At 47.8% G+C, this 12,658-nt stretch overlaps 1 protein-coding gene across 1 annotated transcript in view; it reads right to left on the bottom strand.

The window, feature by feature from the left end:
• The window catches only part of IGF2R (insulin like growth factor 2 receptor), a 1,674,612-nt gene that overhangs the window by 119,936 nt on the left and 1,542,018 nt on the right, over positions 1 to 12,658 (bottom strand). The window contains exon 43 of the mRNA XM_085611652.1: positions 7,301 to 7,447. Coding sequence (XP_085467778.1) covers positions 7,301 to 7,447 — 147 coding nt within the window. The remainder of the gene's footprint in view (positions 1 to 7,300; positions 7,448 to 12,658) is intronic.

The following is a 12,658-nucleotide window of genomic DNA, read 5'->3' as shown; positions in this document are numbered from 1 at the left end:
AAATTAAAAGTTTAATTGTTGGAGCATTTTTACTGAATTCAATTCAGGCCACCCATCGTTCATTCATTATTTTGTTGGATGCCCTTCCACTGCTCCCACTAATCAATCTGATGATACCAACTTGATTTTTACCTTCCAATTTCAAACGTATTCACATTTATAGAATGTTTTAACATTTTCATGTTACATTTGGACTTTGATAGGTACCAGATAGTCCCTTGAGACTTTTTTGTAAATAAAATATTCCTTGCTGGTATTCATCAGGTATATGAAATGCTGAGTAAACACATCTAGTGTTTATTAGTGAAACATAATAATAGTGTCATAGCCCCAAGTGTGTTACAAGATGCGACCACCCACTTCTGTCATGTGGCCCATGGGGTAATTGTGATTTTCTCTAAGTTAGCATGAGCATGATGCGGCTTGCCTGCTGCTTTGCGCACGTTACTACACAACTTTATTTTGCAATAACGTCTACGGCTGTTTTCAAATGAGAACTCATTGCTGCGTTCACTCTTTGCATGTTCCTGAGACTTAAGCTGAACATTGTGAGCAAGGTCCAACAACAATGCCCCTTATTATTTTGTTCTGGCCAGGCCTTAGCCCCTAGACAAAACATACCGATGCAGCAGCTGTTTGGACAAACCTTTTTAGTTTTATTAGAAAACAAAAATAGATAGCACACACTTGGAGAGGGACCTTTCCAGGGAGAAGAGCGAGACAGCACCTTTGATGTAGATCTACCATCTATAGGGTAAGGTACAGGGTCTGCTGACAAATCCCAGAGATCTTCTAATATATAATAACACTGCTTCTTAGCAAGGGGCGGGAGGATAGGCTCTATTGTCTTTCCATGACATCTCCCTTCATGATTTATTGACTAGTTGCTATGTTGACTGTATTTGTACTATGCATTTTCCTGCTTGTTGTGGCACGTATACTGCATGTTAGGGCACAATAGTTAAAATAAATATTTTAAACTGTTTCGTGTCTCTGTCAGATCTTATTGTGGACAAGTTCAAGAGTACGAGCGAAAGGGTGTGTCTTGTTACTGCGATTCCTGAGAGATCTGAGAGTGTTGTGTTCTGGGGTTTCTAATCATTTGTTTCTCTGCGAGTGATTAGGAGAGCAGGTGAGACACTATAGCTAGTCGGTCCTGGGCTTGTGGGTACTAAGGTGGTAGGATGAATTAATCCCTATACGCCAAGGTCCTATAATCCTGCACATAGTTCTGTGTTCGTGCAGAATCCCTGCAACATTTCTACTACTATCGCCACCCTCATAAATCAGCAGCAGTGCTCAGTTAATTTGGGGGGTATGGGGAGGAGATGCTGAGAGTGTGTGAAGGAGCACATTAATATTTTGCTTAGTGTCACCCACAGATTCATTCAGCATGTTGGCTCTTGCTAGCTCTATGACAGTTGGTGATCTTTGAATGTGGTGCGCTGTAATACTTCACTTCAATTGAAGCAACCGGCTACAGAGGGGTGCCTGACACCCTGAGAAATGTTTTTAAGACTATGATGAAATTGTGTATTTAAAGAACAAGTTATTTACCTTCGGTAACACCATATCTGGTAGAGACTGTCTATCCGCAGATTCCTTGCATTAGAATATTCCCCAAGCGTCATACTAAATCTGGACGTTTGACAAGAACCCATCCGAGTAAGTAGGTAGCATTATTTGGCTCCAGATACGCTGTGCCGGAACTTACATGCACAGTGCCTATATAGGTATTACTCCAGCGGGTCTGTTTCTTTCGTGACTTTCCATGCCAGGAGCATGGACCTCAGTGAAGACTGACAACTGGTGTGAAATCCTAAGGCCCTTAGGAGGTAGCACCTCACGCTGTAATCAGTTCGCAGACTGGAGGGCCAATAAGGAAGCTGCAGATAAATAGTCTTTACCAGATAAAGCGTTACCAAAGGTAAATATCATGTTCATCTGATAGAGACCTCTACCTGCAGAGTGCTTACCACGGACTAGATACTCAAGCAATGCCTCCCCAGAAGTGGGTCTGCAAAGCCAATTTAAAATAGGAAGCCCTGCACGGCTAAATGGGCAAAGTGCCCATCACGACAGACCCAACTGTCCAGCCAGTAATATTTAGTAAACGTGTGCAGAAATGCCCATGTTGCCGCCTGACAGTTATCCAGGACAGGGACTCCATGGGCTAACGCAGTGGTCGCAGCCTTGGCTCTGGTGGAATGAGCAGGCAAATCCTCAGAGGGTTGCATTTTAAACAATGCGTAGCAGATCTTTATGCAGAGTACAATCCATCTTGGGATGGTCAGTTTCTGCACAACATTTCCTTTCTTGGCAGCCTAGATACCTCACGGAGAGTTGTTCATTCACCAAGAGCTCATTTGTGCAATCAAGGTAGAACTTCAACGCTCTTGTTGGGTCCAGACAGTGGAGTCTCTCCTCCTCTTTTGAAGGGAGAAGGTGGAGCAGAGAAGGTAGGCAGTGTGATATTCTGACCTACATGTAAAGGAGTCATAACCCCCAGGAGGAATGAGAAACAAGTCTGTAGTACTAGCTTGAACAGATAGAAGGTGTACTGAGTGCCTGCAATTCCTTAACACTCCTGGACAATGTAATGGCCACTAGAAAAGTAGTCTTGATGGTCAATAACCGGAGAGGGCAATTGAGCAGTGGCTCAAAGGGCGCACAAATTAACAAGGTCAGGACGAGGTTTAAGTCTCACTGGGGCTTGATGAATGGCATGGGAGGAAACCTATGTTGCAAACCCCTGAGGAAGCTAATCACAACAGATGACTTAATGAAGGTTGGCCCAGCAACCTAAATACCTCTGAAATGGCTGATATGTAGTCTTTAACTCTGCCCAGAGCAGAGCTCTGCGGGGACAAGGGTAGAACAAATAGAAGAACCTGAGAAAGGGGTGCAGAGAGAGCACAGATGTTACTAGGTGCACACCATGTTACAAATTTATTCTAGCATCAGGAGTATATTTATTTGGTGGAAAGATGCCTGGCTACTAGAATAATATCACAGACTTCAGGAGGAAGATCGAAAGCAGTCAGCGGTCACTGCTCAATCACTATGCATAAACTTGAAAGGTGCACAGTTTTGGGTGTAGGACCCTCTCCTGTTGCGGCAACAGAAGACCATCTTGAAGAGGCAGCCTGATCGGGGGACAGATGTTCATGCTTGACAGCTCAGGATACCACACTCTCTGTGTCCAATCCGAAGCCACAAGAATTACTTGGTACCGGTCATTCTTGACCACCTTGATAACTCTGGGCAGGAAGTGGTATTGGCAGAAAGGCATACAGGAGACCTGAACTTCACTTGAGAAAAAAGCATCTCCAAGCAATAGCTACCTAGGAAGCTATAGGGCACAAAATTGCAGACTTTGCGTGCACTCTGCAGTGCAAAGTTTCCATGATCCTACCATGCCCTGTCTGTTGCAGTACCACATGGGTGTGGTATTGTCTGTGGTAGTGCGAAACATAGGTGTCATTGCCTGAATATCCTGGACTCGCCGCTCAGTAGGATAGGCCAGAAAGTGTACTGTGTCATGATCAGTTCCAATGAAAGGGAGCGTCTGAGAGGGAGTCAGGAGTGACTTTGGTACATTGCTAGTGTTGCCCAGCAAGCGCAGGATTGCCGTAATCCGAAGGTGGGAGACGATTGCTTGCGACGAGCCTGCCTTTAAAAGCCAATCATCGAGGTAGGGAAAGACTGGAAACCCTGACCTTCGCAAATGAACTGCAACCACCACCATTACCTTGGTAAACACCTAATGGGCACTGGAAATACCGAAGGGGAGCATGGCAAACAAAGTGCTCTTGACCCACTTTGAACCTCAGGTAATGTCTGTCGGCAGGCAGGATGGGGATGTGGAAATATGCATCCTGTAAGTCCACCGCTACCATCCAGTCTCCTGGGTCCACTGTAGACAGAACATGTGTGATCATTTTGAATTTCACCCTTTTCATGAAGAGATTGAGTAGGTGCAAGTCTAGAATAGGACAAAGGCTTCCATCCTGTTTGGGCACCATAAAAAAGTTGGAATTGCAACTATAACCCACTTCTGATGCTGGCACCCGCTTGATTTTTCCCTTAGCCAAGAGAGCCGACACTTCCTGGCAGAGCAAGGAGTAGTAGTCAGCCGTAAGCTAGTCCTAAGTGGATGGCATGGGTGGAGGGGTAGTCCCAAAGTGGATGGTGTAGACCCATTGGGCAATATGTAAGACGAAACGGTATGATGCTACCAACCTCCACTGGTGAAGGTGATGACATATCCTGTCCCCCACTGGATGACCATACTGGTAAAAAGGGGAAATTAAAAGGGGTTAGGAGGCTACGTGAGGATGTGGGTCTCACGTGGTCTATGGGACCCACATCCTCTGCCACAAAAAGCCTGTGAAGCCTGTTGGCCGTGGTGGGTGGGAGGTTATGGATGTGGCTGGAAACACCTTCCGTGGCCATGAGAGGCAGAAGGTGGACTGGGGTTGCTGAGGAGCCATGGAGAAGCCCAAGTGCCTGGCTGTACCTCTGCTATCCTTAAAGCAGTCCAGTGCTGAGTTTATCCCTTCAAAAAGAAGAGAGCCATCTAAGGTCATGTCAATAAGCAGGGTGTCGCCATCCCCTGAAAAGCCAGTGGTTCTCAGCCAGGCATGGAGCCGAAGGACCACCTCTGAAATCGCTCTACCCAGAGAGTCAGTCATGTCCAGTCCACTCAGTATGGTAAACTTTACTGTGTCTCTCCCATCAGCAATAGGCTGGGAGAGTATGGTTCGGGCCTCCTCTGAGACCATAGGCAGCACTTGTGCAATTGAGTCCAAGATTGAATAGGCGTATCAGCCCAAAAGGCAGATGGTGTTCACCAACTGAAGTGCAAGGCTGGCCGAAGAGAACATCTTCCAATAGGTATTAAGCCTTTTTGATTGCCTATCTGAGGGAGAGGTAGGGAACGCACCAGGACTGACCCTAGAGGTGGCAGCTTGGACCACCAAGCTTTCCAGAGTGGGGTGCTTGGTATGGAAACTGGGGTCCCCACGAGCAGGGCGAGGGCAGTGGGCAATTATTCTATGCACAAGATCGAAAGAGCCCAACTGGTGCCGGGAACAACCTGCCAGAGTTAGCCAGTATGGGCCCCTCCCAAACCCATGGGCCCTGAAGGTGCTCCAGTGGGGGCGGCCTGCTCAAATATGAGATGCATGGCCTCAAAAAATTCCTGGAGTTAGGTGGGGGTTGTTCCCATTCCAGGTCCCAGAAATTTGGGAAGGTATGGAACGGCCCAGGTTCAACTGCGGAGCCAGGCCTCGAATGTGATACTCCGTGTCTTGTCAGATAACTTCGAAGGACTGGGTGAGGTCAAAGACATCTTTAACTTCTTGTTATGTCTGTTTGACTTACCCAAATGACAGGATGACTTTGCGTGCGACAACGTGTGTTTGAAGTGGATTCGCAACCAATCCCAGGAACTTCCTCCTGACTGAGATCATAGCACGTTGAACAGCAAGGAGCTTATGGGAGCGCTTCCTCAAGGCCTTGGGGTGCATGACGCAAAAATCGATTCAGGTCTCGTGGTCATGTTTGAGGCACCAGAGGGAGACTATTTGTTGGTCCTTCACTGACATTTGCCGGTGGCAGGCACCACAAGGCTTAAAACCAGCCTTCCTTGTGAACATGTTTGCCACACCAGGAGAAAATGTCTGAAAAAAAAATTGCCTACAAAAGGTCGAAAAAAGGAGAGTCAAAAAGCGACTGGTAGTAGCTCTTCTCCAGATCTGCGCCGACTGGCACTGAAAGAAAAGAACTGATGTTAGCACGCTGGGGTGGTGCCTATATAGGCACAGTGCATGCACGTCACTTCCAGTGTGGACGACGCCACGCGAAGCTGAACAATGCCACCTACCATCAGGCAATGGGTACTGCCCACAAACACAATTCCAGATCCAGTCTGATACCTGGAGATAATTCTATGTTAAAGAATCTGCAGCTAGAAGTCTCTAGCAGATGTTATTAGTTTACTCAGAAAGTGTGCTTTGTTTTTTGGTGTAAATATGTCCAGCTGTTTGAGAAATTTGCGTTCAAAGATGTGCCTGGGTTGGTTTTGAAGGGGTTAAAAAGTTTGGTATATCTGGTCAGTTGGTTTACGGTACCAAAAATTCATGAGATAAAGCACTCTGATTGGCTGAGAGGGCTTTTTGTCCCATCGGTCATTTCGGTACCACAGTATCAGAATCGGTACCACAGTACCGAATAATCTGATTGGCTGGACACAATAGAGAAAAAAATGTTGAAGCTGCCCTTACAGAACTTGGAGACTCTGTCCCTGTGTTCATAAGTTAGAAAAAAATAAAGAAATCGATGGGGGCAGAGTACAGACATCCTGACCTCCTAGCATTTGTAGGGACCCAGATAGACTCTCCCAGTGGCCAAACTAATATTACAAAAAATATGTTGTTGGCACTGTGGTACTCCTGTGGGACCCAGTGTGGCAAGTCTGTAAAGTTCCAAGTTATTCCTGTGGGAGCTGCCACTTGAGCTTCACCCCTCATGGTAGTGTGGGTCCTCAGGTGAAGCTTGCATGCTACTGAGATACTATGGGGGTGAGGCTTGCTAGTTGACTCAAACTTGGGTACCGTGGTACTTATGAAAATGTTATAAAAATGTATATCTTTTGAAAAAATGATCCGTGTGTTTAGTGTCTACTGGGGATTGGCTTCCTGTGGTGTCAGGTGGGCGTGAGAGCAGTTCGGTACAGGAATTGGTAGAGACCAGGACCTGCAGTCAACACCCGCTGAATAAGGCCAATTGCCTTGCACAGCAGGGGCTTGGCCATCCACGCAGTGGGTGGGCGGATTGGGATCATGACCTGGCCATCTATGGTGTTAGGGTAAGCTGAGGGTTGGGTGGAGGTGATGGAACATGGGTTCTAGGTGTAGCTTGCGGAATACGTTCCAGTTTGAAAGGCACAAAGTAATCTATCACATTGATTACATGAGGTCTCTGTGGTTTTTTGTTTTTAAAGTGCTAGATTTTGTGCGACTTCATCACCCGATTATAACATCACTTTAAACACACACACACACCTACAGTAGGGCATAATATCAGTAACTTGAGCACCAACATCATACATAAGACACAGCCAGGTAGCACAAGACCTATGCTTTTATGTGTCACCCTTGCAATAAATGAGGACCAAGTTAAGAGTTAGACGAAAGACATGAATGCAGACGCAACCAGTTTCTGTGGATAATAGAAGATGAATTTGATTGTCCACATGATTTACATTTTTGGAAAGGAAGACAATTAGCTAACTTACTTGAAAAAAAGGTTTCCTAACCCGGCACTTTTCCCATTGCTGGGGTTAATGATCGTTCCATTCACAACATTAACAACCTCTGGTTTCACCGCACACGCTGCTCGGGATTCCCAAAGAATATGATATTCGCACTTCTCTTCGTCAATGCTAGAAAATGCATGTAGAGAAATAAAAAACAATTTAGTGAGCAGCAAGAATTATGTGTTCATCTACACCTTTCTGTAACCGGAAACACTAAAATCATGTAGGATCTACCAGTTTCACAGACAACCAGAATTGGGCTCTGTAAATCCTTGGATTACAAGACAAATTCCAAAGAGGTGGCAGAATAATGCACAGGATGTGAATCTAGAATATTCCTTCTTCCACAACATATGTTCTCCCACTCTGGATCATATTCAATAGTTTTCTGTTATTGGTAACAACTGTTCTGAGTACATTTTCATTTGGGGGCTGAGAAAGGGGAAGAGGGGTAGGGATGTTCCAAGCTATGCCTCTGGGAGGATGACTTAAAACAAATGTGCCCACACTCCTGTCTCTTTTCATTTTGTGACATACTGTGAGTTTGTGTAATTATGTCTCAGCTTCCCGTGTTAGCACCATCCGCTCTTTGACTTCCACCAAGTGACCACACAGTAGAGGACGTGTACTCCCCGCTTCAACCTATGAGAGGATGAGAGAAGTCGTGCTGTGCAGTTTCTACAGCTAAGAGGGACTGTGAGTTGGCCTTAATTTGGGTAGGGTAGATTGCTATAGAATATAGTGGCATTGTATGGAATGGAATTGGTGTAGAGTGGCTGATAGTAACGTGTAGGGGCGTAGGATAAAGGGGCAGAGTTGGGTGGCAAAGAGGGCTGAAGTGGAGTAGGGAAGCATAGAATAGACAGGCAAAGAATGGAGTGGAATGGCGTAGAGCAGAGTAGAGTGGCACAGACCGGCATGGCATAGAGTAGAGAGGCATAGCATAGAGTGGCAAAGAGTAGAGTGGACTGGCATTTAGTAGAACAGAGTGATATAAAGGAGAACTAAGTGGCGTAGAGTGTAGTGGCATACACAGTGGAAAGGCGTAGAGTGGCTCACAGTGTAGTCACTACACTGATAGTCCTTCAAAAAACAACAAGCGTTGGCAAAGCCAATAGAGGGTAGATTGCTATTGAGTGGAGTAGCATTGTGTGGAATGGCGTAGAGTGGCTCGCACTGTAGTCACTACACCATTAGTCCTTCAGCAAACAAAAAGTGTTCGCAAAGCCAACAAGTTTTGCCAAAGTGAGAGCTATTGGCCTTGCCAATGTCTTTTAGCCATGTTGGTTCTGCATGGCTAAAAGCTAGTGGTGTGGTGAGGAGACTGGCATTGAGGAGATTGGAGTAGAGTGGCCTGGAGTGGCGTGGCATAGAGTGGAGTGGCGTGGCATAGAGTAGAGTGGCATGGCGTAGAGTAGAGTGGCGTAGAGTGGTGTGGCGTAGTGTGGTGTGGTGTGGCATAGAGTGGAGTGGCGTGGCAAAGAGGAGAGTGGTGTAGTGTAGAGTGGCGTGGCTTAGAGTGGCATGGCTTAGAGTGGCGTAGAGTGGTATGGCATGGGGCAGAGTGGCAAGGGGCAGAGTGGCAAGGGGCAGAGTGGCCTGGGGCAGAGTGGCAAGGGGCAGAGTGGCAAGGGGCAGAGTGGCAAGGGGCAGAGTGGCAAGGGGCAGAGTGGCAAGGGGCAGAGTGGCAAGGGGCAGAGTGGAATGGAGTGGGGCAGAGTGGAATGGAGTGGGGCAGAGTGGAATGGAGTGGGGGTAGAGTGGAATGGAGTGGGGGTAGAGTGGAATGGAGTGGGGGTAGAGTGGAATGGAGTGGGGGTAGAGTGGAATGGAGTGGGGGTAGAGTGGAATGGAGTGGGGGTAGAGTGGAATGGAGTGGGGGTAGAGTGGAATGGAGTGGGGGTAGAGTGGAATGGAGTGGGAGTGGAGTGGGGTAGAGTGGAGTGGGGTGGGGTAGAGTGGGGTAGAGTGGAGTGGGGTAGAGTGGAGTGGGGTAGAGTGGAATGGAGTGGGGTAGAGTGGAATGGAGTGGGGTAGAGTGGAATGGAGTGGGGTAGAGTGGAATGGAGTGGGGTAGAGTGGAATGGAGTGGGGTAGAGTGGGGTAGAGTGGAATGAAGAGGGGTAGAGTGGAATGAAGAGGGGTAGAGTGGAATGAAGCGGGGTAGAGTGGAATGAAGCGGGGTAGAGTGGAATGAAGCGGGGTAGAGTGGAATGAAGCGGGGTAGAGTGGAATGAAGCGGGGTAGAGTGGTGTGGCGTAGTGTGGTGTGGTGTGGCATAGAGTGGAGTGGCGTGGCAAAGAGGAGAGTGGTGTAGTGTAGAGTGGCGTGGCTTAGAGTGGCATGGCTTAGAGTGGCGTAGAGTGGTATGGCCTGGGGCAGAGTGGCAAGGGGCAGAGTGGCCTGGGGCAGAGTGGCAAGGGGCAGAGTGGCAAGGGGCAGAGTGGAATGGAGTGGGGGTAGAGTGGAATGGAGTGGGGGTAGAATGGAATGGAGTGGGGGTAGAGTGGAATGGAGTGGGGGTAGAGTGGAATGGAGTGGGGGTAGAGTGGAATGGAGTGGGGGTAGAGTGGAGTGGGGTAGAGTGGGGTAGAGTGGGGTAGAGTGGAGTGGGGTAGAGTGGGGTAGAGTGGAGTGGGGTAGAGTGGAATGGAGTGGGGTAGAGTGGAATGGAGTGGGGTAGAGTGGAATGGAGTGGGGTAGAGTGGAATGGAGTGGGGTAGAGTGGAATGGAGTGGGGTAGAGTGGAATGGAGTGGGGTAGAGTGGAATGGAGTGGGGTAGAGTGGAATGGAGTGGGGTAGAGTGGAATGGAGCGGGGTAGAGTGGAATGGAGCGGGGTAGAGTGGAATGGAGCGGGGTAGAGTGGAATGGAGCGGGGTAGAGTGGAATGGAGCGGGGTAGAGTGGAATGAAGCGGGGTAGAGTGGAATGAAGCGGGGTAGAGTGGAATGAAGCGGGGTAGAGTGGAATGAAGCGGGGTAGAGTGGAATGAAGCGGGGTAGAGTGGAATGAAGCGGGGTAGAGTGGAATGAAGCGGGGTAGAGTGGAATGAAGCGGGGTAGAGTGGAATGAAGCGGGGTAGAGTGGAATGAAGCGGGGTAGAGTGGAATGAAGCGGGGTAGAGTGGAATGAAGCGGGGTAGAGTGGAATGAAGCGGGGTAGAGTGGAATGAAGCGGGGTAGAGTGGAATGAAGAGGGGTAGAGTGGAATGAAGAGGGGTAGAGTGGAATGAAGAGGGGTAGAGTGGAATGAAGCGGGGTAGAGTGGAATGAAGCGGGGTAGAGTGGAATGAAGCGGGGTAGAGTGGAATGAAGCGGGGTAGAGTGGAATGAAGCGGGGTAGAGTGGAATGAAGCGGGGTAGAGTGGAATGAAGCGGGGTAGAGTGGAATGAAGCGGGGTAGAGTGGAATGAAGCGGGGTAGAGTGGAATGAAGCGGGGTAGAGTGGAATGAAGCGGGGTAGAGTGGAATGAAGCGGGGTAGAGTGGAATGAAGCGGGGTAGAGTGGAATGAAGCGGGGTAGAGTGGAATGAAGCGGGGTAGAGTGGAATGAAGCGGGGTAGAGTGGAATGAAGCGGGGTAGAGTGGAATGAAGCGGGGTAGAGTGGAATGAAGCGGGGTAGAGTGGAATGAAGCGGGGTAGAGTGGAATGAAGCGGGGTAGAGTGGAATGAAGCGGGGTAGAGTGGAATGAAGCGGGGTAGAGTGGAATGAAGCGGGGTAGAGTGGAATGAAGCGGGGTAGAGTGGAATGGAGTGGCGTAGAGTGGAATGGAGTGGCGTAGAGTGGAATGGAGTGGCGTAGAGTGGAATGGAGAGGCGTAGAGTGGAATGGAGTGGCGTAGAGTGGAATGGAGTGGCGTAGAGTGGAATGGAGTGGCGTAGAGTGGAATGGAGTGGCGTAGAGTGGAATGGAGTGGCGTAGAGTGGAATGGAGCAGCGTTGAGTGGAATGGAGCAGCGTTGAGTGGAGCAGCGTTGAGTGGAGTGGCGTAGTGGAATGGAATGGAGTGGTGTAGAGTGGAATGGAGTGGCATAGAGTGGAGTGGCTAAGAAGGCTATAGAGTGGCAGTGGCGTGGAGCAGAGTGGCATAGCGTAGATTGGCACACTGGAGTGGCACAAAGTGGCATTGTGTGGAATGGAGTGGCATAGAGTAGAGTGGCATAGAGTGGGGCAGAGTGGCGTAGAATAGAGTGGCGTAGAAAGGGGTGGTGGAGTGGAACAGAGTGCAGCTGCGTAAAGTACAGTAGAATGGTGTAGAGTGGGGAATGGTGTAGAGTGGGGAATGGTGTAGAGTGGGGAATGGTGTAGAGTGGCATAGTGTGGAGTAGCATAGAGTAGAGTGGCGTAGAGTAACAGAGTACCAGTAGTACAGATGTGGGTGTAAGTAACTAAAGTGTCAATAGAGAGGCAGATAAGGTGAAAGCAAGATAAATAAGAAGCTCTAGTAGGAAAGCACATTGCACGTCCAGAAATACTAAAAGGATAATAAATAATAATAAATAAAATAGTGCGTTGTAAAACAATGAGGAAGAACAGATGTACATGGTAAATACTCCAGGAAGGAAACAACAAAATAAAGGCAGAGAAGCCTAAGAAAGAGAAGCATATGGAAGATAGGGTATCGAAAGACTGCATATGAGTGACAGCAAAAACAACTAATGGTATGCAGTGAGTGGGTGGTTAGCCCACTGAATTGTAAAAAATACATCTCGCAGCGCATGAGCTGTGTAGGGAATACCTAAAAGCAATCCTAAAATATAAAACAAAAAATAAACAAAGCTTAATGCATTCCTCTTTCAGAATTAACTATGAATAGGACAAAAGGGATAGCCTGAACACTACAAGCTAGTGAAAGACTTCCTAATTAGAAAGATTGAGCTACAACTATGTAGATGCTACATGCATAACAAAACCGGCACTGGCTTATTTAGATTGGTGCTCTTTCTGATAGATATTAGTATACATCTTCAAGCACAGCCTTGAAGACCTTCATATCTCTCCATGAAACTCATGGGATTAATCCAGCCCTTCACAAGGGAACAAGAACACAAAGTCAGTAAACCTGGAGTAAGGAACTGAGCAACCAACAAGTGAGACCAAGGGAATTGTTAGAAAATTAAAATTTTACCCAACCCACACTTGAACCAACCTCTAATCACAATAAGCATGCAAAGCGAGCAAACAAAATCCTCGGAAAAGTTCTTTCCACACTTTCATCCTCCTTCCGTCTTCCCGTTTTCCCATCCACCCCATCCATCTATTCTACTCTCCCATTCTAATTTCTTCTATTTGTCCCTCGGTCTGAGTTTTTCCCTAATTTCCATGATTTCCCGTAC

The sequence above is a fragment of the Triturus cristatus genome, chromosome 6 (genome assembly GCF_964204655.1).
Source record: "Triturus cristatus chromosome 6, aTriCri1.1, whole genome shotgun sequence".
Taxonomy (NCBI): domain Eukaryota; kingdom Metazoa; phylum Chordata; class Amphibia; order Caudata; family Salamandridae; genus Triturus; species Triturus cristatus.
The sequence above is the reverse complement of the archived record's forward strand: the minus strand, read 5'-3'. Positions and strand labels throughout refer to the sequence as shown.